Source organism: Penicillium psychrosexuale (assembly GCF_028828465.1).
Source record: "Penicillium psychrosexuale strain IBT 29551 chromosome Unknown utg000002l, whole genome shotgun sequence".
Taxonomy (NCBI): Eukaryota; Fungi; Ascomycota; class Eurotiomycetes; order Eurotiales; family Aspergillaceae; genus Penicillium; species Penicillium psychrosexuale.
This window is the reverse complement of record NW_026643187.1, coordinates 182,076-206,768: the sequence shown is the minus strand read 5'-3', so window position 1 is coordinate 206,768 and position 24,693 is coordinate 182,076. Positions and strand designations below refer to the sequence as shown.

Genomic DNA, 24,693 nt, shown 5'->3' with positions numbered 1-24,693 from the left:
CGCATTGCATTTCCTTGCCAATCAAAAAACCACCCCCCAAAAAATAAAGATCAAGTACCCCGCGCCTGGTTCTCATTCTGACTCTGAGTCTGGCTCTTCGACGGCTTAGGCATCTTCTCGTATGCATTCGGACTCGGCTTCCTGCGACTGCGTTTCGGTTTTGAGCCGTGGTCCTCAGGACAACACCCTTCGTGCTCGTCGTGCGGTTCCCGGTCTCCGGAGTGTGGGTGTGCGCGGCGAGCCCGGTTGACTCTGGCAGTGCGACGGTCGTCTTCACTCTCGCTCTCGCTTTCGGATGAGCTGGATGAGGACTCTTCTGAGCTACTTTCTCCCACTGGGCGGGCTTTGTGGTAGATGCAGCATACTGGTGGCGGTTAGATTGTTGGTGGTTTCGGGAGTAATTGCGGGTAGATGGAATAGATATAGGATATCCTTACTTACCCTTTGAGCTCTTTTTGCCCATGCCCTCGTTGTCTATGACATCTTCGCTCCATCGGATTCGCCGGGATGATGATGTTGCTTCGCTGGTGTCAGTTGCTTCCTCGGCTCGTAGTCTGAGGGTTGGGGGAAGTGGGCTGTTGAGGAGTCTTCTGAGGACTCTGTCGTGGTTTGGAATGAATTTGAAGCAATTGGCTGGCGTGTTCGAGACATTGTGATGGGGATAGAATAGAAGTGATGTGGCTTAGAGAGTCAAGGAATCAAAGAATCGTAGAATCACTGTGAAAGCGGCCCGGGGGCTACTTTTTCTGATGATGCAACTGATAAGGATTCACCGCCTTCCGATCTCCCCACATTAACGTACGATATGTCGCGTAGGAAGCAACGGTTCCAGTATGTCCCTGCTTATACTAGAAATGTCTGTACGGTTTACAGTTATTTTCGCCTTTTTCATCGTCTAGCTATAGAACAGAGAAGGAAGATACCTAAACAAACTCTAACTACCAAAAAGAGATGACAAGGCCACAAGCGGCCAATTATTCTTGTATCTTTTGATTGGAGATTTTTTTTTTAATCATTTAACGTTAAAAGCTATCAAACAAGCTCGCGCCTGAATAGGCAGAGAACACGTAGGACAAAATGGGTAAATCCGTTCCGTGTTGATGCACCAACCTCAAAGAACCCGCTCAGGCAGGGAAGGGGTCTGTCGCATGCCCGATAGCCAACCAAGGGGGATAAAAAGAAAAGATAAAAGAATAGATTCACACACATCTTTCCAGAGCAATGCCTCCTATGTTGTAGCGGCACATAGCTTCCCATGAGCTAGAGCTCGTAGAAGGACCAGCCGTCAAGGCTGTCATTCTGAGAGGTCAACCTTGATTCTTGCTCATGCCCAGGGGAACCAGTAGAGGCAACAACAAATTCGGTACGCAGTTCTTCGTCCAGTCATAGCTCATCCTCCTGATCCATCTCCGATGGCTTCAACAGCCCTCCGACCTTCATAGCTCGGTCACGCTCGGCAACCTGGGCATCACGCACCGCCTGTTCTCGTTCTTCCGCGTACAGCTCCGCGTTGTCATCGGAGAACTCTTTCAGAGAAATCAAGAAATCACGAAGGTGAGTCTTGAATTTGTTTAGGTCATCAGTGTATGCAAACAGCCCAATAACAAACTGCTTGATTTGTGCTCTGGTGGAGAAAGTTAGTATACTCTGGCATGGTTTCAACCGACGCCGAGGGAGCTTACTCTTGGAGATTGCCGAATGCATTGTGTAGCAGATTTGCGATGTGCTCCTGCAAAAATTCTTTGTTTGAAGTTCCAGGCGGGGCTTGCTCGGGGGAGTAGATAGGCTGCTGGATTTTGCCTGATTCCACAAAGTAGAACATGCGCGACAAAAGCATGGCCTGGGATTTGAATCCTAAAAAATCGGATTGTAAGCTTCTTGCTTCATATCCGGAGAAAGGACATTACTTACCAGCCTTGTGGTCACTATCCGTGAGGACAAAGAAGACATCCTGAAGAATTGGAATGTAGAACTCGCGGAAGAAAATGCTCGAGGTTTGCTGGTCAGTTTCGGCCATGTTGTTCATCAGCTCCAAACACATCGTAAGGCCAGTGTTCTCCACCTCGCGGTTGTCATGCTTCGACGCCCACATGCATGAATCAATGACAAACTTGAACTGCGCAGCATCGAGCTTTAGAAGTGCCTGGAAGCAGTACAGGTTGACAGCTTGAAGCAATTTGAAGAACTCGACTCGGTGCTCAGGGTATTCGTGGAAGTCCTTGTTGATCATCTCAAGAGTGCAGTTGAAAACACTGTCCATGATGGCTGGAATCTTATCCTCCATCAGATTCTAATTGACATGTTAGCAGGCCATCAAATAAGGGCACCAATAATCAGCAGGGAGAAAAACATACGTGAAGTTTGTGGATGATCGTAGTCATGGCATTCAAGACCTCAGCCTCGCGTGCATCGGGGACGTTCCGGGCATAATCGATCAGTACAGCCTCCATGAGCGGCGGTACCATGCTGGCATTGACCATCTCAAGATCATCTGACTTGTCCACGTAGGTGTCAATGAGCTTCAAGATTTCTTTCTTGATGGTCCGAAGTCCTCGGACCTTGGGGGTTTTGGGTGCAATAGCTCCTATTTGTGTGTCAGTAAGAAATTCGGTGTCCGTCAACGTGAATTGGATTAGTTACCATCACTTGCAACAGCATCATTAATCAGCTGACTGGCAGCACGGTACATATTCAACATGTCGTGATAGATCCGACCAATTTGAGAATAAAAGTAGGTCCCAATCGAGGAGCAAGCTGCGACATTAGTCTTCATGATGTTTCCGACAATCTTGATGGTGTTGGCGTCTTGGAGAATCGCCGGGTTTTGGTTTGCCTCCGCAATAATCTGATCCCAGGCGGTGTTAGGGAGCGCCATCAAGTTCTCGGTCAAGCGGTCTTGGAGACCCTTTTGACCTTGAGCCGAAATCATGTAGCCACAAGCTTCGTAGAAGGTATGAATCTGTTGCGGGGAAAGGTCCATGGTGATCTTCCTCATGTTCCGTACAATTTCTTCGATAAAAGGTTCACTTTCACCAGGTTGGAGCGCCACAAAATGGCGTCTGCACTTGTTGGCGATCTTGATGAACGTGTCGCAAGCCATATCCTGGACACCTTCGTGCGTCTCGTGCATAAACTCGAACAACTTGTTGACGACCGTCTTCAGGAACTTCCAGTGAGCCTTCAAGAACCGGGGGTATTGTCCCACGATGTACATGATGTTACTCGCCACCACAGCTTTGTTGTCCTTCCCGCGCTTCTGCTCTGTGAGGCCCAGGAGATCCTTGATTACGGTAACCAGGAAACGTTTCTCGGTTTCCTCGTTCATGGCTCCAGAGATCGAACCAATAGCCCAGCACAGCGTGTTGCAGTTCACCCACGACCATTCGGTTCCATCAACTTGCTTAGCCAATTTATCCACCATGATAGTCTCCGTATCGACCACATCAAGATGGGTCAGGTAGACCAAGCACTCACGTATCGTCTTGTAGAGTTGAATGGTATCACTTTCCTTGACGAACTCGCGCACAATTTCACCCTCATCGTTTTCAACAACCAAGACCTCCTCTGGGCGGACCATCTTCTCGATCATCACGGTGCGAAGGTTTGTTAAGACAGTCTCGTACTTGTGCTTGCGCAATGGGTAGTTCGCTAGGGTCGTAGGATTGGGAGCACCACCGTTCGCCAAACCACTAACGCTCATAGAGACCAGCGGGTTGATGTCGGTGATTGGGAGCTGCTGCATCTCTTCGTAAAGTTCTTGCACGAGTCTTGTCCAGTAGTCCAAGCAAATCTTGAATACCTCCCGATCGTCAATCTGGCTGACCCGAATCAGATAGAAATGTGCGTGCGTGAGGTAATCTTGATTAGGCAACTTTTCAATAAGCTATAGAAGAAAGAAAAAGTTAGCATCAAACAGAATAAAAAACATGGTTGGAGAAAAGGAGGAGCATACATCAAGGTGAGCACTGAAAAAGCTCGAGAGGAACAAGGCCAAGTTCGATACAAACTCTTGGTCTCGTCCATTGCTCATGGCATACGTCTGCTTCAGGTCCAAGGACAGAGGAATGACATTGGAAACGGTGGTCAGGGTCTCGGTGAACATGTGCACCAATCGTTCGTCATAGTTGTAAGGAGCGCCAATTTGCAAGCCACCAATCTCAGTCAGACACTTCAAGGTCACATTTCGGAACTCGGGTTCTCCGAGGAATCGGGTGAGGAGGGTGTTGATGATGGGGGTTTCGAAAATGTAGCCCAACGGGATCCAGTTCAAAAATCGAAGGAGCGTTTCGAGGGTCGCTTTCACCAGACTGGGCTGGTTGGCAGTGCTGAGAACCTCGGAGCACAATTGGAAGATCGATGCAAATTCCGAGGTCATAGAGGTCTTTAAGTTCCGTGCCTTGGCAGAGGTCATTTGGTCTTGCGAGAAATCGAAGACTTCTTCCGACAACAGACGGAGAATTGTCATGTTGTTTTCACAGATCGAAAGGCTGGCATGGCAAGAGGAAATAATCTCGTTGATGAAGGTGGGCCAGTTGTGCGGCCATTCTTGCTTCAGAATGGAGACAAGAACGAGATTGAGCTTGTTCAACAGAGGGCGCTCCGCTTGGATCTTCTCTTCGGATTCGGAGTTTTCGAGAATGAATCGCACAATAAAATTGCGGATACCTATGAAGAACGTCCTTAGTATGGAGGCAAAACGACGAGGTCAATGAATGTAGTGCTTACCCTGACATTGGTCTCTTGGTAGGACCTTCCATCGGGTCATAATCACATTGTCTAAGACTTGGAGGGCAATGTCTGTGAAGGTCAGCAAGTGTTTCCCAGGCATTTCCAGGCACAAGGGAGATTGCCAAAGACTCAAGACACACATTTGGTTTGAAGGTATGAAGCCTCTTGGAGGATATTGCCCACGGTGACCCAGGCATCGGGATTTTGCTTGAACTAATAGCCCAGGGATCATTAGTGTTCAATTCATATGACGTTGTGGAGGGGCTATGCGCTTACTTCTGTCAAAGTCTGCTGTGCTTGGTTTTGCTAGACGGTTCTCAGTGTCAGTGCTGTTGTCCCCAGAGCTTCGCTGAGGATACACAGAATCCATGAATTCTGCGACCCAAGCTGTGTAGAGCAGACAGGTTCAACTTACCACCGCACCTTTGCCTTCAAACAAAGCTCGGACCGTGTTGTCCAGCTCTTGTACCGAAATCGACATCTCGGCGCAGACTGGCGATATCGCCTCTGATGACGGAATAGGGTTTGAGACACGAGAGTCAAGAGGGGAGGATGATGGGAACCGCCTGGACAGGTTATGGTATTGCCAGGGCGGCTGCAGGGCAGTATCAAATGATAGAGGGGAATAAGAAGCAAGTGTGTTCGGTGGGGTAGAGATCCTTTGGAGGGGTTGGGGGATCAGCACGATGTCAGGATGAGAAATGATTGGACGGGGGACTAGAGGAGGTGAATCCAGGTCAAGACTTACCAGACTCTGAAGGCAGTAAAAAAAACAGGCAGGAAAATTGGGGGTCAAAAAAGGAAGCTATCGTAGACTCTGGCGGTGAGAGCGCGTTGGATGTTTGAACTTGATCTCTCTGTTGAGATCTTAGTCAGCATGCGATCCCCCACCGCCCGGGGATACCGCCCAGGGATCATTTACCTAGTATATCACCAGCCAACGACTGTACACTGCACTGATATCACATTAGATATTTTTTATTTTTTATATTTATGACAGGTGCTATTATGCGAAAAGTGATAGCGATAGTGATGGGATTCTGAGAGTTGGGCTGAATCAGGTGCCAACAATTTTATACACACCTAATGTATAATATCTATAGACCATATCCCATATACTCCGTATGCTGAGAATCGATATAATAATACATGAAAGTATACTCCGTAAGCCGTCCAGAATATGAAGTTGGGATTAAAACAAAGAAAAGTAAACTCACTCAAAGCGCCCATGAGGTATCCGTGCTCAGCCGACTCCTCTAGTGATTTGGTCCTAGCGCCGCGGCACGCTGCAGTCATCAATAATTCCCGAGATGGGCGCCAGGTCCTTGAAAACTCGGGTGTTGGGAAGAATTAGGGGGAAGGAACAGAATATTATTCCAAGGCGAAAATTAAATACCACGGTGTCATTAAATCCATCCCAAGAAAGGCACCAAAAGTCGACGTCTCCCTAAGCGCATAACCGCCCTTATACGCGAGACACCGCGTACACGGGCGGCAATGGCGAATGTGGGCAAAAAAGAAATCGGAGAGGGGAAGAGACTGGGAACGCGCGCAGAAAAGAGTCCAAAGCGGATGGGCCATGTCTCAGACCCGCGCCTCACTAGGACACGGCTGATCGCTTCTCCGATTGGTGCTGCGTGTGACGCCGTCATTGCCGATCGCGCGCCAACTTCCCCTTTCCCTCTTTTTTGCTGTCAAGTTATTGGAGATTACTCTTTTTTATTATTTATTATTTATTTGTACTTTTCTTGTCAGAGAGAGAGAGAGAGTGAGAGAGTGAGAGGGTCCTAGCTCGGTGTTTCCCCATTCTCTTTTATTAGTCTCTTTCCCCCCCCCCCTCCCTCGTCTCTCCCATTTTCCGTCTCTTCCTTCACCTTTGGCTTTCTCTCTCTCTACTATCTCTCTCTCTCTGTCTACTCTATATATTTGAGCCCTTGGCTACTTCTTTCTCATTGATATCCTTTCTTTTATCTTTCTTTCTATTAAAAAAAGCCACTTGGTTGAATGCTCTTTTTTTCAACCCATCTTGTATACTATCTCTGATAATCTCCCGATCTCCTCGCCCCACCCGCGGGTGACTTAACTTGCAATTCCGCGCAAACAACCCCAACACAGAGCTGTTGATTAAGATATTGGAAGTATTGTCGGAACCTTGAAAGCTTCGGGTCTCTGCGTGTTGAGACTATCCCTTATATTTGGGGGCGATTGCTTGGCAATTGAGCTACAACTCTTGCCTATATCCGCCCTTTACTTGAATAGTTTCTTACACCTCTCGGTGTAACCTCAGCCCTGTTCTTCGTGGTATTGGGTTTCTCCTTTCTGGTTCTTGGCTTATACAATGACGGCTCTTGCTGCATCCGTCATGACTGGTAGTCACGACTCTGGGGCCGAAACGGGGACGGAGCACAGCCCATCCCGATTTACTGCGGTTAATGGCAGAGAAACGGTGGCTCCTGTCAATGCGAATGCGAATGCGAATGGAAATGGAAATGGGAATGGACCACCTCCCAGTTCCATCCCCAATGGAGAACGTGCGCCGGCCCAGGAAAAGACCAACTCAGATCCTAGTCACCGCGATGACCGGGATGATCCTGCCAATGACCAAGAGAAGTGGTCACAAAGATCTTCCCCCAGTGGCTCTCACAACAAGAATAAGAGAAAGAGATCAGAGTCCCGAGGACGAGATTCCGTGAACGCCTCCAGGAGTCCGGTGAACCGTCCTGCCGAGAGCAACCAAACCAATCCGAATGGCAGCGTGCCAGGATCGGTCTCGGAGATGGAGCGTGGCAATCACTCTGCAACCCCATCTCACCGGTCTGAGGGCAATGATGCGGGACAGACCTCCGCCAATAGTCCTTGGTCAGAATATGATTCTCAGCTGATCACCCAGGCCCAACGGGCCCAACAAATGGATGCATCGGATGCCCACCTAGCAGACGCTCTTCAACGCGAGACAGGTCAGGAGAGATCCATGACAAATCGCTCGACCCCGGGCGCTCAACAGCCATCCTCTCCTAGTTATGCACCAGATCGACATGGGGCAATGCAGGTGGCTCCAAAGAGGAAGCGGGTATTTAGTAACCGAACGAAGACGGGCTGTATGACCTGCCGTCGCAGAAAAAAGAAATGCGACGAGCAACATCCGGCATGTAAGTCAACTCCTAATGGCTCTAATTCCCACGTTCTTTTCTGTACAAATTATTCCCTGTCCAAATTCTACCGAAGGAGCGACATTAATGATGCATTGTAGGCAACAACTGTCTTCGGGGAGGCTTCCTGTGTGAAGGGTATTCATCCCGAAGCACCTGGCAAAAGCCGTCTAGTACAAAAACCCCGATCCCTTTGCAATCCAAAGAAGGCTATTCAGATATCAATGGCTTGTATATGCAAGAAGTGCCCCGACAGCAAGAGCGACAACCCAACTTAGTGGAACATGTCGACGCGACCAAAATCAGGCCCCTAGTGGTGGAGGATAATGACCGCCCTGTTCAACAATACAACACCAGTCCAACGCATACACCATCCAACCATGCGTGGTCAAAACAAGCTTGGCCAGGCGCCGGCCCGGGGTCCGGGTCCAATGCCGGTCACCCCGCTTATCCATCCGAATCCATAGCAAAAGTCGTCGATTACCGGGAAGTCCCACCCATCCATGAGCTATCGCGGGAGGGACGTCCCAAACCTGACTATCCGGTCATGTCTTCACTTCGAGACCTCAGTCATCCATCTCATCCTAAATCCAATATGCCCTTGTTCCAAAATGAGCAACGGACATTGCCCGCGGCAGCTGTGGACACCCATAGTCCGCAGGCGCAGGCTCGGATGGCACTAAGCATCGAGCATCAGCTCTCGGGCCGTACCGTCCCGAGCGATGAGACCGAGAAGGAAAAGATGATCAACGGCAAACTCTACCGACCCTTTGACGTCCACCTCGTGGAGGAAAGGGATCGTTGCCGAGGCGCACTGTGGAAATTCAACAACGCCTGCAATCCGCTCACCGGCGTCAGTGTGAAAGAGCAAAACCGCCTGCTGAAGGAGATCATCGTACCCCCGGCATCTTCCATTGTCAACCCACCAGCCGGAAGCAACGCGCCTCGCTCTGCCGGGTCCATCGGCCAAGGGGCCGTCGTCGAAGCTCCGTTTAGTTGCCACTATGGTTATAATATTCACATCGGGGAAGACGTCATGATCTCAGAGAACTGCCTGTTTGTGGATGACTGTGTTATCCGCATCGGTGCCCATACGTGGATAGGCCCCAACGTCAAAATAATTAGTTCAACCGCTCATCCCAACATGCAAGAGCGCAAAGGCTCGCAAAGTCGGTATCAAGGCCGTCAGGTCATCATCGAAGAAGATTGCTATGTGGGCGCGGGCTGCATCATCTACCCCGGGGTTCGTCTTGCTCGTGGGGTTTACGTCGCCCCGGGAGAGATTGTCAACACGAACATTGCAGGTTACATGTTTCAGGGGTCGAAACCTAGCTTTGCTATGTGAACGAAGTGACGTGTTTTTGATTTTTGTATAAATGTCCAATGACCTTACGCTACGGTGCTGGTCTACTCACGCCTATATGTGGGAGAGCAAAATTATGACTCGCATGTGTTTCTTCCTCTGGTTTGATCTTATTTATTTTGTCTCTTTCTTACTGGTCTTGTTTTTGATTTCGATATCCACTGTCCCTGACGAATGGTTTCCCTTTAATTTGTATGTTATTAGCGTTCTGTGCGGCGAATCGGGGTCATCTTGCAGTTTATACACAATGTTTCTGCATTATTCAGCCTGTTTACCTCAATTCAATCTCGATTCTGCTACATATTTTAATGTCGATTTGAAATCAAAAATCTGCTACACTATCCCGAGGCCGGTTGCACCGAAAAAGAAGGAATTAATAATATTGTAATAAAGGGTAATCGTTAACACAAAGAAAAGAAAACATCATATCGCGTAAGGGGAATCTATCCAGTTTTCAAGTAGCATTTATGTTCAATACATCAGACCCACCATAGATAGATGTCAGATGTAGAAATGCAGTCATGATAATCGCACGGAAAATGTGAGGCCCGAAAATCGCACTTTTGGAGTGGAGAAATGTAGCAGTTAAAATCGAGTTGAATAAACAACTAAAGCCAGTCGAGGAATTCCGGGACGAAATAAGTAATCACGATCCCAGCGCCTGCTCTCAATATGCCTTCGGTGCTCTCGAAGGCCATGTCCTTGAGATTGAAGACACCGGCCTTGGCAGCGGCATGAATCATTGCAAATTCACCACTGACCTGGTAGGCGGCCACTGGAAGATCGTGTGCCAAATCTTTGGCATCCCGGATGATATCAAGGTAGCTGCTGGCTGGCTTCACCATGATAATATCTGCACCCTCGGCCATGTCTCTCTGTATCGCACGTCGGGCAAGACCGCGGCCGCCCGGAGGAAGCTGGTAGCACCGGCGATCTCCGAATGAGGGGCAGGAACCAGCCGCGTCGCGGAACGGTCCATATAAGCAGCCGCTGAATTTGGCACTGTAAGACATCAAAAGTACACGGTGGGCTAAACCGGCTTCAATCAACTTGAGCTTGATCGCCCGGATTCTTCCGTCGTTCATGTCTGATGGAGCGACGCAGTGAGCTCCGGCTGCCGCGTAGGCAACAGCTACATCGGAAATCCGGTCAACGGATTGCCCATTGTCGAGGGTTCCATCCTCTCGTAGGATACCACAGTGACCGTGCGATGTGTACTCGCAAAGGCACACATCGGCTGTGATATAAAGCTGAGGGAAACGAGATCGGAGAAGACGAATGGCTTTAATCACAGGACCATCGGGGTCATCTGCGGCGGTTCCCAGTGCATCTTTGGCGGACGGGTGGAGCGGAACACCAAACAGCATTACCGAGCGCAGCCCCTTTCTAACAAGGGGGGCAAGGAAAGGAACCAGGCGATTGATTCCACGACGATGTTGATTGGGCAACGAAGGAATCAATGTCTCCTCATCCGGGTTGTCCGTGACGAACAAGGGATAGATAAGCATATCCTGCAGAGATAATGTATTAGCGACGAGTTGCCAGTGCGATTAAGTGTGTCATATTATGGGTTTCATAACACCATTGAGGGCGGACCTTTGTTAATTGCCTATCGGCCTGCCATGCTCTGGTCAGAGGATGGCTGTAGCCAGCATGTAGCTGGCTAGAGACTTCGCCAGAAATGCTTATGCTTGTGGCTGCGGTGCTGGCATACGACCGAGCGGTCGCACGAGACATCTGAGATCGGGCATGGGAGATTTGGGAGCTGCCATCATCCACACGAGCATCACGGAAGGCAATATCGGAGACCAGATTTGAGAAAGACATGGTTGAGAGAAAGACAGACGACAGATGAGTAGGAACAACGGAATATCCAGAGGTGGAATTTAAGGGAATTAGGGAGGAGGATAACTAAGGTGAATATCAGCGACGTTGATTGGTTGACTCAGCCCTTCACAACCCGCACTTTTGGCCACTCCGAGTCAGCCGGATAACCGGGCGAAGATTAGATCGCAGAGTTCTCCGTACTCCGTATGAAAGATATGCATAATTCAGTAATAATAATGGTCTGCCGCATGAGCGGCCTGTCTTTTTTGTAATCTTTCCTAAAGTCTTGGGTATTCAAACTATAAACAAGAAATATGGCTATAAGAAGCTGCCCTTTGTAAAACGTGTGTTGTAATCTGCTGCCTTCTTGACCATCTCCCGGCGCTGCGCGCTGGATATCTTCGAAGCAACTGCCATATCCTTCTCTCGGTCAAATGCGCGCGCACTTGGATCATCCTCTTCTTCCGGTGCCTGAGCTTGGGTTTCTAGGCGAGTGGTCTTCCCGGTCATCTCCTACAAGACGTATGTTAGAACAAAATGAAGAACGCGGAGAGAATAAAGTATGAAATTTCCGAGGAAAGTATATGCCAATAATTACCTTGTATTTCTTGATTTGATCCTCCATCATCTTTGCGTTTGAAGGACCTTTGTAGTCCCCGGGCTGTTTTTTTGAAGCAGCAACGCCCATGACTGCATCCTGTAGTCGCCTCATTCGCTCCTCTGGAGTCTCAACCCACGAGGAATCTAGATCCTTAGATGCCGTGGCTGATTTGCCTGTATTGAACTTGCGACTTCGTAGTTGTGTAGGGTCGACCTTAGAAGACCAGTCGGAATGGGAAGGAGGTTGCAGCATCCATTGATCTCGCTGGTTTTCCTTTTCCTTTTCCACTGATTTAGATATATCAGGAGCCGTGGGCTCTTGTCGCACAGAGCCCACTGGACCGGAGGGAGGAAGGCTTGGACCGAAATCATCGTCGTCGTCGTCATCATCATCATCATCATCTCTGCTAGTTTCACTCGCCGCGTCGGCCTCCTGAGGTGGCGGGAGAGAAGGTCCGATTACCTTCCGCTGCTTCGCGACCGATCCAGGTTGAGAATCATCTGTAGTCTCGTCAAATTTCCGCTTGTCTTTGGAATCCATTGCTGTACTAGACGTAGGAAAAGAAGTCGAAGAGCACATTCATTTCTCGAATGACTTTTATCTTATCGCCCCCCTTATCGCGTATGGTAATCTCGTAACAGCCAACCCTGGAAGAGCTGATGTCATAAAAGGTACCCGCGGCCGAGAACTTACTTGCACGTGCCCTGTTTTGTATGGAATTTACCACAACTTTCCACTTCTCACATGTGCACTTCCCTTCTTTTACAAAATGCATTTCTGATACACTGTACATTCTGAACATATTCAGGTTACTTTGCCTCTTTGATCGATCCATGATAACTGATACATTACATTCCGTTACGCCTCTTTTCGTTTCTCTACTAGTCACATCGAGACCGCTCTTTCGACCCCGCATGCCCGTCAATAAACCCACTGATAACACACACCCAGTGTGCCTTAATTGAACCCCCTAAAATGGTTATGCTCTGTCAACCATCTTGATTCAATACGAGCATGGTTCAGAGCTGAGATACTGAGGATAAGATAATGGGCCATCCACCAGAAGCACATGGGAAACCTAACATGCCCACGGAGGATGGAAGAGAGGCGAGTCAACTTACAGACAACGCTCGAGATATGATTACTCTTCACGGGGATCAGCCAACTTCTTCGGATAGTCGATACCAGCCACAAGAATCTGGTCTTGCACAAAGTCATGAACAACCAAGGGTCCCTCGGAGATTCCTACCCCAGCCGATCGAGATCGTATCACGAAGCTCCAACGTCCAGCAGCCAGCTTTGAGTGGAGCAAATCAACCCGCTCCATCAAAGCCAGAAACACATTCAAACGACCCTAGTGAACATCAACCGACCAGAAGGTTTTTACCCGAACCAATTGAAACAAGCAAGACTAGTAAGAGACGGTCTTATTCGACTTCTGAGGTAGATGAGAGGAACTCTACGTCGTCTGAGCAGACATCAACGGCTCCAAGAAGATTCAAACCCGAATTGATACAAACTGAGACCCGCTCCGTTCGAAAGGGCGAACCTGTCCCGTTTCCCAAACGGCATAACGCCGTAGGATCTCCAGCACCCCATACAATCATTTCCCCAGACACAACAACATGGTCAGATATAAATACCCATGTCCTCACTTATCTGCCATCCGAATCTCAGTTTTCTTCTTCCAATCTTCTGCGCCGACATCAAGCTCGCAGACACTCGTTTCGAGTTCCGGATCTTCCATCGATCCCCTCTGACAGCAGCGAAGATTCGGACAACTCCAGATCGCATTCAACGTGCACTTCCCCGCCCGGGCCTTTCCATAAAGTTACACGAGATTTATGCACAAGCAAGCCACTCCGTGCAACTCCCAATGGGGAGGTTTCGGAATTCTTGCTCTCTCTTGCCGCTCAATCCGCACATATCCAGTTGAAGGAGCAAGCGTTGGCTGCCTTTCCCAACGAGCAAGTCTACGTGCCTGTTGATCATTTCGCCATCGAGGAAGATAGTGGAGATTCCGGCGATTGTCATATGCCTAATTATGATCATGTCAAGTCTCGACGACAATCTTCGGCGGATTTGTCTTGGGAACTGGACTACATGCGCCACCACAAGGAGGAGGCTGAAATGAGGATCCGGGCTATGGCTGCATCTGGAAAACGAAAATCTTCATCACAACTCAATGAGAATGGCAAGAGCCCGCCCATGCTTGGCAAGGACATCGTCCTTCCTCGATGCGCCTCACCCGAGGGAACGATATGTGACCACTTTAGCCTCGATGCGATTTCTCGTGTACATGATCTTTGTGCTGGCTGTGGTGACTTATGGTACGCATCGCCTCCTCGGGACGGCGGAAAGGGTTCTGGTCTTTGGATGGGTACTTGTTGCAAAGACGAGGGCCAAGAGCGGGAGGGGCACGGTCTATTCCCCGGAATTGTGACCCCCATGCCTCGTATCGATGAGTCTGGCATTAGCATGGGGCTCAGCCCATCTCCTTCACATACACATCTGAATCATCTCGCAACCTCGCCCAGAAATCAGAGTCCCTGGAAGCCCACGAGTCCTAATCTCCAGAAAGTCATCGAGTCCGAATTTCATGATGGATTTGTGACTCAAATTTATAATTACTTGTCTCTGGGTTACCCTTGTCTTGCGCGTTATTATGATTACGAACTCAGCAAAATCTCGGGTATTCCCGTCGAGGCTCTTCGTCGGGACGACTTGAAAACTGATGTTAAAGGCTATGTTGCAGCCCCAGACAAGGATGATCTTGCGAATGCCTGTGCACGATGGAAAGCGCTCCGTCTATACATCCGGGAATGGGCGAGGCAGGAGCCTGGTATGACTGGAGAAGATCCCAATCCTGAAGGCTGGGGAATGCCAGAACGAAAAGGCAGCTGGGCTATTTGAAGTACGTACTTGAAACATATAATTTGTATGTTACGGTTGAGAGGCGTGCATTGGTGTTTGATTGACATAAACGGCGTGGGGTGCGTGTGGTGCGTGTTGAATTCGTGGCTATTTCTTCAGGCGTTCTTGGGTTTTTGATAGAGGTCGGCATTTTACATGTGTAGCATGCCCGTGGTACTCTACTACCGGGTCACGGTCACTTGAATTTTTAACTTGACCGATAGAGGAGCCAATTTGCATTAGAATTAACCCAATATTTTGCTCTCTCCCCTTAGTCTGTGATGTGTCACGTAAAGCCGCTCACGTGTAATCCTATTGCATAGTCCCCTTTCGAGCCCTCTCATGAACAATTCCTGGGAAAATCTTCTGTTCTGGAAGACCGTCTGATCCCCCAACTCCTGTTCCACTGCCAGGGGACGAGAACTCACCCGTTCCAAGGCGAGGTGATCGAGCTACATATGTCGACGGAGCCGACGGAGCGGTGGTTGTCTGGTTTGTACCATGGGCCTCACTGAGTGAGGCATCAGTAGTGTCAGCTACACTTGAACTTAGCTCAGATTGCGACTCGAGGTTAGGTGCATTGTGATCTGAGAATTTCAAAGTCAGTCGGCCGCATAATTCCTAATTCCTTAAGATAGATTTACCATGATTCGAGGACACCGATTCCCCTGGTGGACCTGGAGCCAAGCTCTTCTGTTCTCCGGTCCCATTGCCGTCGCCATATCGCTCGATCCTGATGAGACGATGTACAGTTAGTCTCATTTCTTTGACGTCAAAGGCACGATAGGCAACTTACAAGGACCATTCTCCCAGCAATGTTTCATGTCGGAACGCCTCACGAATATCTGGTACATTGCTCTTTGCAACATTATTGCCAGCGATTCCAGGCAGGGAACAATTCGCGCCGAGCCATCTTTCTTTGAGGGAAAGCTCAAATCCACTTTGGTCGACTGAATGTTTGGCGAGTTCGCACATGTCGACTGCGCTGAATTTGTAGATCTGCGCTGCAACTGAGTATTCCTCAATGAGAGGCTCCTTTGTAAATGCAAACTGCAATGGATCATCGGTAGACAAAGAAACATTGAGTCCTCGCTTGAAGAAGGTCGCGCAGGGGTTCTTATCGTATGTAAGGAACAAAGCGTTGTTACTGAGTGGTGACATGGCAATGCCAATCTGATCCAGATAGTAAAGATATTGCAGGAAGGGTACCTTGCGCAGCAAGATACCATGACTGATGCTGTGGCAGCAGAGGAAGCCGACAGCCAGATGATCCGGGTCGCCTGCCTCTCCACAATGAGGGCGTAGAACGAACGTGTTGAATCCTCGGCGTTTCCGCCAGTTGTTGAGGGAAGCGATGTTGGCGAACATGAAATACAACCAGTAAGTGTAAGGCGGATTCTGCTTGGTGTTCCACTCCCGGGGGATGGGGTACTTTCTGTACAGCCGGCGCTCGGGCTTACTTTCATCATCCACACTGTCGAATCCCACCACTCGCTGGAGGAAGACGTGGAGTTTAGGATGGCTAGAAGGATCTTTGGTCACTTCGAACAGCGGTTGGAAGACATTGGTGATAACTTGTTCATAGTTCTCCATCATGCCGCTTGATTTGTACACATCATAGAGACGAGGCACTTGAATGAGCCAGCGAACATTAGGCGAGAACAACTTGTTGTCCACTACCCAGGCCGCAAGCTTATCCCATTCCTGAAGGGAACGACCGTAGATCGAGATTCGCCATTCCACCATTTGGTATTTGCTAGATTCTAAGTCTGAGATTACTTCCTTGGTGATCTCTGCGAGGTAGCGACCTTTGATGTAATTGTCTGTTTTGAGGAAGATTTCACGCAGTCGAGATTCTCCAACGGGATTATACTTCAAATTGAATTTGTCAAATCGGTGGAAAGAGTCGGTGTGTGCCTACGAAGTCAGAGTCAGTAATAGTAAAACCTGTAGCTTAAGAGTGAGCGTAGAGGAAATGTTGATGTATATAGGCTGCATCTTCCTTCATCATCTAAAGATTCGGAATCGAAACAAGGGATGTGATGAGAGACTTACGTGCATATCCAAAGTATCAATACTCAAATCATAAGCAGTCAGGTTAATACTCTCAAAGACCTCTCTCAAGGTCAGATGTTTTCCGTCTCGGAAAAGGACAACTTCGTCCGGGGACTTTCTCATCTTGCTCTTGATGAAGCGAAGAAGATGTTTCTGGTTCATGCATGCCGAATGATGAACGTGGGTATCCACTTTACGCACGTTGTAAAAGTCCCTGTGAGGAACCTTCTTGCTGTCGGCCATCTCCTGGTATTCATTGAGCAGCGTATACAGTTGGAATTTGCCCTCCAAGTACGACAGCCGCTTGAACGCAAAACTCTTCGCAGGTCCGTCGGTCGACACATCGATCACGGCGTCCAGATCCATATAGAAATCGCGCAACGAGGGAATCTGAACAATAGGTGTTTGCTGGTCAGCAGCAGTTTCAGAATCAAAGACCTGATATACACTGTTGCCATCCAGCCTATACGTCCAGGGTGATTCTTTGGGTAGAGGCATCAATTCTTCCATGTCAAAATCCTCCCCAATATCTTGGCCCATTTTCCTCTTCTTTCCTGCAAGGTCAGATGGGTCACCGATGTTGCCGGGGTGATATTCCTTCTCATGATCCCACGCTGGTTCTGGAGGCGGAGGATAAATCTCCCAGTCTGGTTGGTCCTTAGGATCATCTCCGGGTCCCTGCAAAGAAAGCGCCAAGTACTGGGATCGCCGATCAAGTAGTTTCTTGATTTTGCAGTAGATAGCACTCAGCTCAGACGTGACAGCATCACTGCTAGACGCATATCCGCTAGCAACCTGAGGGCCTCCGATCCCCACACCGGCGCTTTGCAGACTCGCCGCCGCCACCGAGTATGGTCCCTGCCCTTGGACAGCATCTAGAATCACCGCCTGGTTTCGGGCAGAATCGTTCGCCTCGTCTTGGTCGTCTTCGAGGTAACGTGGCACAGAGGGATTGGGTTCACTGGCGGTTTGCAATCGTAGTGTCGAGGGTTCGTGTTCAAACACCATAGATCCCTCGCGAGAGATCTGGCCTTGACTATTCATCGGATCCGAAAGGCTCGGTGATTCTTCAAGGCGTGATTCGAATGTTGAGCGGGCTGGGGCCACTGGGCTCGAAGGCAGGGTGTCGTTCCGCGCGGCTAGCTGATGATGTTGATAGAAGAGTCTTGCCTCGGCGTGACTCATGGACTTCTCATAGGCATAGTCATAGGTGGCCGTTTTCTGCTGTTGGTCTCTGGGCAAAATATCCTCTGCGGGCTGATCTAGTGCATTAGAGCTTTCATGGAGAGGAGAGTCCACGGGACCTTCGAGACCCGGGGAAGTGGCCGATTCATTGTTGGACGAATCAGCAGACGCGTTGGCATTCTGACTGGCACTGAAATCGGGTTGAGTAGGTCCCATGACTGCTGTGCCCCCTTGCTATATCCTGTGTGTACCCAAGTAAAGAATAGGATTGTATAACTGAAAAGGGTTGTGATGAGATTATTGCATAACTTGGGGTTCCACACAAGGTCAACAATGCGATTTCGGACAGTATAGAATTGAATTAGAACAATTAGAAAGTAGGATACTCTAAACCAAAGAAAACCAGAGAGAAGAAGAAGAAAAAAAAAACTCTTCGAGAGCTCAAGCTCCCCACCTCTCTGTCGGTGAAGAATGGGGAAGAAAGTCCAGGCCCCGGTGCTGTAAAATACATACACAAAAATACACGTAAATAGACACATGTGCATGTATTGGCCGTACGAAGTATCGTATTATAACACCTTTCCCCTAACCTCCGTCTCTCCTCTCCACCTTTAGGCTTCATCGTTCTCCTGGACCTTTCTCTCTATTCCTCTTGATTCTGTACTTATCCTTTTCTTTGGTGTCGCGATATTCTCATCTTGAAAGCATTCAACCCCGTTGCTTCTATCCTTTTTTCCCGGTCAGTGTTTACAAATGCCCACCTACGTCAACTCCCTCTTCTCCTATCTATTCCCCTCCCCGATTATATCCCACCCCAACACCAACAGTCTGGAGTGCTTTTTGCTGACACTGCATGATATACAGATATTGTAACAAAAAAAAAGCTGCCCCTCCTCCCACGTGGACACATCTGAAACTTGACAAGCTTTTGCTTCCTTCTCCCCGCCTATTCGCCGGAAAGTCATGGCTTCTCTCAATCTCTCGTCCAATGGCCCCTCGATATCAAAAAGTTATCAGACAGTGGTGAATGCACCGCCCCCTTCTGGGAACGGAGGGTCTGCGACCTATGGCCAATGGGCTGTCTACTCGGTTTCTACCCCGCTTGTTAGTGCCTTCCAGCAAGATGGAGGTAAGGAGAGTGTCCTTAAGGTCCAGAGCACCGGAGGTTAGTGATCCTTTTTACCGACCAAGCCCATCACCTTATATTAACCAATCGTACTGCAGAGGGTGAATTGGCGGATCTCATCGAGGAATTTTCCGAAGGACGGGTGCAATTCGCCTATGTAAAGGTGACGGATTCCAACACCGGTCTTCCCAAAAACGTTCTCATTGGCTGGTGTGGAGAAGGTGTGCCGGAACGAACAAAGGGCTACTTTACTAGCCACCTGGCTGCAGTTGCCAAGTTCCTTCATGTGAGGAGTTTCCTTCCCCTGATGCAACTGTTGTGGTGAAACTGACTTGGCTGGATAGGGATACCATGTGCAGATCACAGCCCGAGCAGATGGGGATCTAACCCCCGAGGGAATCGTCCAGCGGGTGGCAGATTCCTCTGGCTCCAAGTATTCAGTAGGCGAGGCCTCAGCCCGGGCCCCAGCCCCCGGCCTGCCGTGGCTAGCAAGCCTGCTTTCACACCGACTCGATCTGGGGGCATCACCCCCAGCCCAGCTGCTCGCGTACTGCCCACACCTTCAAGAGCTGGCGTGAATGATGATGGATGGGGTGCAGATGCCCCTCCCGTGACTCGCACCCAATTGGAAAAGGTACAATCGGCTTACCAGCCCACTAGAGTGAACTTACAAGAACTCAAGGCAAACCCCACAGCGAGCCGCCAACCTGCCGCTACTGCATCGGATGATTCTAGCGATGTGGTTAGAGGTGGTTACCAGCCAGTGGGTAAAGTCGATATTGCTGCAATTCGGAAACAAGCTGCCGCATCTGGTCAGCTGAAAGATGAGCGCCCGGCAATCATCAAGGGTTCTTACGAGCCCATTGGCAAAGTCGACATCGCTGCTATCCGAGCTAGAGCACAGAAGCCGGAAGCCAGTGACAACGTCCCATCGAGCACCGCATTCAGCCAACAGCCAACAACGTTGCCCGAGCGACCTGCGCCCTCTCATGCCGCGGAGCGTTTGACCACCCTACCCAAGCCAAGGGTTGCCAACAAGTTTGGCTCTAGCCCCTCCTTCCCTGGAACAAAGCCACCCCTCCCAGTTGGTCTCGGGCCTAAGCCAACCACGAGCGCGCCGATTGGAACTGCAAGCCGAACTTTTGCTGATGAGGGAGGCAAGACACCCGCTCAAATTTGGGCAGAGCGTAAAGCCAAGGAGCGCGGAGTCGCTCCGTCATCTGGAACCACTGAGCCTACCTCTACTCCTGCCCCGATTCAAAGCCAACCTAGTGGCCAGAGCGAGTGGAGAAGCTCCTATGCGGGCAAGTCCTGGGCTCCCGTTCAAACCGCACAGGAGAAATCATATGATCCTGAACAGCCTGTTGATGCAAAGGCCAATGACCAACAAGAGGATAAACCACAACCTCACGTGAGTGCTATTCGTGACCAGTTCGCTCAGGACACGCCCACACCGGCGCCCGCGCCACTCGCTCCTCCTGCTCCACCTGTTCCGCAGGCCAGTCGCCCTGTTCCCGTACCCGGGCTATCCTCTGGACCCGTCGAGTCTGAGCCTGAGCATGATGCCCAGCAGGCTCTTCCTACTCCACCACCGCAGCCTCCTCGCTCCCCGACACCTCCCTCCCCGGAGCGTGAGAGCTCGCCGATCCAGATTGCCATGCCGGTTGGCCGTGGCGCTGCCGACAGTGTTGCGGATGCGCACGAGGAACAATATTCCCCTCCCCCTGCTATGCCTGTTCGGAGCCTCCAAGAGGCCGTTCCCGACGAGAGGGAAATTGAGGATGATTCTCACGACCTGGGCCGCGCTGCGGCCGAGGCAACCGCTCCTCAGCAGCCCGAGCAGCCCCAAGGCGGACCGCGAGCTCAGATCCAGTACGACTACGAGAAGGCCGAGGATAATGAGATTGAATTGCGAGAGGGAGAGTATGTGACCGACATTGAAATGGTCGACGAGGATTGGTGGGTGGGTGTCAATACTCAGGGTGAGCGTGGTCTCTTCCCCGCCAACTATGTGGAGATTGTGGAAGACACAGAACCTGTGTCACACGCACCAGCCGCTTCCGATCATTATGAAGCGGAGCCAGAGCCAGAGCCTGTTGCTGCCCCCGTCCCGGCGGCACCCATCCCTGTCGCTGCCGCTACACCATCGGTGGCTACTCCAAGCTCCAACGGTGTCACGGCCACAGCTTTGTATGACTATGAAGCTGCCGAGGATAACGAGATCGGTTTCCCTGAAGATGCAAAGATCTCCAACGTGGTAAGTGGAGCAATCCCTGTTTTTCTCGGCTTTGCCCCATCACTATCTACAGTGCTAACCCGGTTGTAGGAATTCCCCGATGACGACTGGTGGCTTGGTGAGTACAATGGCAAACAAGGTCTATTCCCTGCCAACTATGTTCGCTTGGACGAATGATTGGATAATGCGTAGATACTCCGACTCCAGCAATGCGACCAGGGGAAATTCAAAATTCTATTGATTCGCCAAACTAGATCTAACTATGTATCCTTGGTTCTTTCAGTATAAATACCCAGTTCACTACCACTTTCAATTCAAATGGAGTCAATAAGGCTCATTCGAATGACTCATTATCTTGTAGTTCTAGATTTACATCTTATCCTCGTAGTATTACTCCTTTTGAACATGTATGCATATATAGTATCCACGTGCCTGGATGTGTATTTAAAGCCAACGAATCACCGACGTCATGATCGGAGACACATGCTTATGTCAGCATCACGTGTGCCGAAAAAGTGGCCATAAACAATGTTCCAAGGTTCCAAGGAGAGTTGCTTAGGCCTTCAGGGATCCCGGTGACCGTTTGCACGCGACCTCACTTTGCGTGTACCTTTACTAGTTTTTCACTCTTCTTAACTCCGGGCTCTAACTCTTACCTGTGTGTCTCAAGGAGCCAGCCTTCAGTTCGACATCATGACATCGCTGGGCGAGGATCTGCTCGTGACAGTGAACAAGCTTCAGGATCTGGTCTTCAATACCATTGGGAATGATTCCTTGGATTTGCCCCAAATTGTGAGTCTAGTCGGGTAGAGAGCTCTCGGAGGTTGAGAGAGAATTGTCATTTGATACCCGGTCAACCCAAGACTAATCCCCGCTTCCCTCTTAGGTTGTTGTTGGTTCCCAGTCATCCGGAAAGTCTTCGGTCCTAGAGAATATCGTCGGAAGGGACTTTCTACCAAGAGGTAGCGGAATTGTCACCCGACGGCCCCTCATCCTGCAACTTATCAACGTGCCCAGTGAACGTGATGATAAGCCGGAAAACGATGAGGTCCATATCCCACACACGGCTGCCAGTGTTGCCGGTCAACACGAATGGGCTGAATTCCACCACCAGCCGGGACGTAAGTTTGATGACTTTGCACAAGTGAAGCAAGAGATCGAAGCAGAGACGGCAAGAATCGCAGGAAGCAACAAGGGCATCAATAGACAACCGATCAACCTCAAGATATTCTCACCTCATGTGCTCAACCTCACGCTCGTGGATTTGCCTGGATTGACGAAGGTGCCCATTGGTGATCAACCGTCGGACATTGAAAAACAAACACGCACCTTGATTTTGGAATATATTGCCAAGCCGAACAGCATTATCCTTGCGGTCTCTCCGGCTAATGTCGATCTGGTCAATTCGGAGGCGCTGAAGCTTGCCCGTCAGGTGGATCCCATGGGCCGGAGGACGATCGGTGTTCTGTCAAAGCTGGATCTCATGGACCATGGCACCAATGCGATGGACATCCTGTCTGGACGTGTGTACCCCTTGAAGCTCGGATTTATCGGCGTTGTCAACCGGTCCCAGCAGGACATCCAGTGTGGAAAATCGCTTTCCGATGCATTGCGGGCAGAGGCTGAGTTCTTCCGGCATCATCCAGCTTACCGGAATATGGCCAACCGGTGTGGTACGCACTTTTTGGCCAAGACTCTGAACACAACCCTGATGTCTCACATTCGTGACCGGCTTCCGGATATCAAAGCTCGGCTAAACACCTTGATGGGTCAGACTCAGCAAGAGTTGGCCAGCTACGGAAACAAACAGTTCAGTGGCGAAGAACACCGGGGATCATTGATTCTTCAGCAGATGACCAGGTTCGCCGCGTCGTTCATCTCGTCTATCGACGGAACTTCCTCGGAGATTTCTACGAAAGAGCTATGCGGTGGAGCAAGGATTTACTACATTTTCAACTCTGTTTTTGGAAACTCACTGGAAACCATTGATCCCACTCACAACCTGACTGTCTCCGACATCCGAACGGCCATCCGAAACTCGACAGGTCCTCGTCCCAGTCTGTTCGTCCCGGAGTTGGCCTTTGATTTGCTGGTCAAACCACAGATTAAACTCCTCGAATCACCCAGTCAGCGATGCGTGGAGCTGGTCTATGAGGAGCTTATCAAGATCTGCCACACATGTGGCAATCAAGAGCTCCTGCGTTTCCCTCGTCTCCAAGGAAAGTTGATTGAGGTCGTATCTGACCTTCTTCGTGAGCGCCTGGGCCCCTGCTCGACTTATGTAGAATCTTTGATCTCGATCCAAAGAGCTTACATCAACACCAACCACCCGAACTTCCTTGGTGCCGCAGCTGCCATGTCTTCAATCATGCAGAACAAGCAGGACGAAGAAAGAAAAGCCTTGCTAGCGGAGGAAAAAAGAAAGCGTGAGAAGCGACGTCAAAAGGAATTGGGAGCTCCCAATGGGACTACGGGAGGTCCTGAGGAAGAAGAATATTCTGACAAGCAAAACCCCCCCGTCCGAATCCACTCTTCTAAGGGATCGCGAAGCATGTCTCCTCATGTTGGCCGCACAGGCGAGAATGGCATTGCTGCTTCTCTGAATGGCAGTCAATCTAACCATGCTGCGTTCGGTGGCGGTGGCTCGAACAATGCCCGCGACTCGTTCCTGAACTACTTCTTCGGTAAGGAAGGTACTCACAACATGGCCATGCCACCGGCAGGCATGAACCCCCACCGGCAAGGGCCAAATGTTGGTGAGCCGAGCATTAGCCAGAGCATTCGGCGTGCCGAGGTTCGGGCTCCCATTATGCCGACTGAGGGATACACTGCACCGTCGGAGTATGGTGGTGACATCTCTGTATTCGTAAGTACCACTGCGCATTCGTTGTTTAAGCTTTAGATGGTTATGGCTGACTTCAACTCTTACAGCCCAATGAGAACACGGAGCCTGCACTCACGGAACGTGAGATGCTCGAAACTGAGCTCATTCGCCGTCTCATCTCATCATACTTCAACATCGTCCGAGAAACCATTGCAGACCAGGTCCCCAAGGCTGTCATGCACCTCCTTGTCAATCACTGCAAGGATGTGGTGCAAAACAGACTCGTGAGCGAACTTTATAAAGAAGATCTTTTCGGTGAGCTTCTCTACGAGGATGATGGTATCAAGGCCGAGAGAGAGAAGTGTGAGCGGCTATTGGAAACGTACAAGGAAGCCGCCAAGATTGTGGGCGAGGTCTTATAGATGGTTAACTGTTTTATTATTTTGGTCTGACTCCGGGGTAGCCCGGGAGATCTTGATTTTGCGTCATGCTTGATGCCTTACCTTTCCACTCAAATGGTGTGGACAATGTTGCTTTTTCTCAATTTATGTACAACTACTGCAGCCTGCACATGATATCGATATATTTTTCCTCTATTCGTGGCATGGCTTCTAGAAGTAACCGGCTCTAAGGTAAAACCGAGAAAACTCGCGCAAAAGGAATTTTGTCTAGACATTTAGATCAAG

The 24,693-nt window shown here is 49.9% G+C and overlaps 9 protein-coding genes across 9 annotated transcripts; 4 read left to right on the top strand and 5 right to left on the bottom strand.

Annotated features, from left to right (window-relative positions):
• Positions 1-50: 50 nt before the first annotated feature.
• N7518_001203 (PPP1R11/YPI1 family protein) lies at positions 51-651 on the bottom strand (the record flags this gene model as incomplete). Its single annotated transcript, XM_057182131.1, has 3 exons — positions 51-364; positions 442-524; positions 599-651. 3 exons carry the CDS (start codon positions 649-651, stop codon positions 51-53), a joined length of 450 nt encoding a protein of 149 aa, XP_057043581.1.
• A 732-nt stretch (positions 652-1,383) lies between these two features.
• N7518_001202 (exportin CRM1) lies at positions 1,384-5,209 on the bottom strand (the record flags this gene model as incomplete). Its single annotated transcript, XM_057182130.1, has 10 exons — positions 1,384-1,624; positions 1,683-1,854; positions 1,912-2,290; positions 2,355-2,584; positions 2,641-3,883; positions 3,953-4,665; positions 4,726-4,797; positions 4,869-4,941; positions 5,005-5,034; positions 5,144-5,209. 10 exons carry the CDS (start codon positions 5,207-5,209, stop codon positions 1,384-1,386), a joined length of 3,219 nt encoding a protein of 1,072 aa, XP_057043580.1.
• Positions 5,210-7,066: 1,857 nt separating this feature from the next.
• N7518_001201 (uncharacterized protein) lies at positions 7,067-9,222 on the top strand (the record flags this gene model as incomplete). The annotated part of the gene is made up of 2 exons (XM_057182129.1): positions 7,067-7,877; positions 7,979-9,222. The coding sequence occupies 2 exons, from the start codon at positions 7,067-7,069 to the stop codon at positions 9,220-9,222; spliced, it is 2,055 nt and encodes a 684-aa protein (XP_057043579.1).
• A 626-nt stretch (positions 9,223-9,848) lies between these two features.
• N7518_001200 (porphobilinogen synthase HEM2) lies at positions 9,849-11,067 on the bottom strand (the record flags this gene model as incomplete). The annotated part of the gene is made up of 2 exons (XM_057182128.1): positions 9,849-10,751; positions 10,837-11,067. The coding sequence occupies 2 exons, from the start codon at positions 11,065-11,067 to the stop codon at positions 9,849-9,851; spliced, it is 1,134 nt and encodes a 377-aa protein (XP_057043578.1).
• Positions 11,068-11,385: 318 nt separating this feature from the next.
• N7518_001199 (GPALPP motifs-containing protein 1) lies at positions 11,386-12,208 on the bottom strand (the record flags this gene model as incomplete). Its single annotated transcript, XM_057182127.1, has 2 exons — positions 11,386-11,580; positions 11,666-12,208. 2 exons carry the CDS (start codon positions 12,206-12,208, stop codon positions 11,386-11,388), a joined length of 738 nt encoding a protein of 245 aa, XP_057043577.1.
• Positions 12,209-12,715: 507 nt separating this feature from the next.
• On the top strand, positions 12,716-14,581 carry N7518_001198 (uncharacterized protein; the record flags this gene model as incomplete). The annotated part of the gene is made up of 1 exon (XM_057182126.1): positions 12,716-14,581. One exon carries the CDS (start codon positions 12,716-12,718, stop codon positions 14,579-14,581), a length of 1,866 nt encoding a protein of 621 aa, XP_057043576.1.
• Positions 14,582-14,893: 312 nt separating this feature from the next.
• Positions 14,894-18,037, bottom strand: N7518_001197 (uncharacterized protein; the record flags this gene model as incomplete). The annotated part of the gene is made up of 4 exons (XM_057182125.1): positions 14,894-15,168; positions 15,226-15,314; positions 15,378-16,498; positions 16,637-18,037. The coding sequence occupies 4 exons, from the start codon at positions 18,035-18,037 to the stop codon at positions 14,894-14,896; spliced, it is 2,886 nt and encodes a 961-aa protein (XP_057043575.1).
• A 747-nt stretch (positions 18,038-18,784) lies between these two features.
• On the top strand, positions 18,785-21,360 carry N7518_001196 (putative actin binding protein; the record flags this gene model as incomplete). Its single annotated transcript, XM_057182124.1, has 5 exons — positions 18,785-18,986; positions 19,046-19,233; positions 19,292-19,380; positions 19,437-21,204; positions 21,274-21,360. 5 exons carry the CDS (start codon positions 18,785-18,787, stop codon positions 21,358-21,360), a joined length of 2,334 nt encoding a protein of 777 aa, XP_057043574.1.
• Positions 21,361-21,876: 516 nt separating this feature from the next.
• Positions 21,877-24,429, top strand: N7518_001195 (dynamin-related GTPase DNM1; the record flags this gene model as incomplete). The annotated part of the gene is made up of 3 exons (XM_057182123.1): positions 21,877-21,975; positions 22,070-24,049; positions 24,115-24,429. 3 exons carry the CDS (start codon positions 21,877-21,879, stop codon positions 24,427-24,429), a joined length of 2,394 nt encoding a protein of 797 aa, XP_057043573.1.
• Positions 24,430-24,693: the final 264 nt, after the last annotated feature.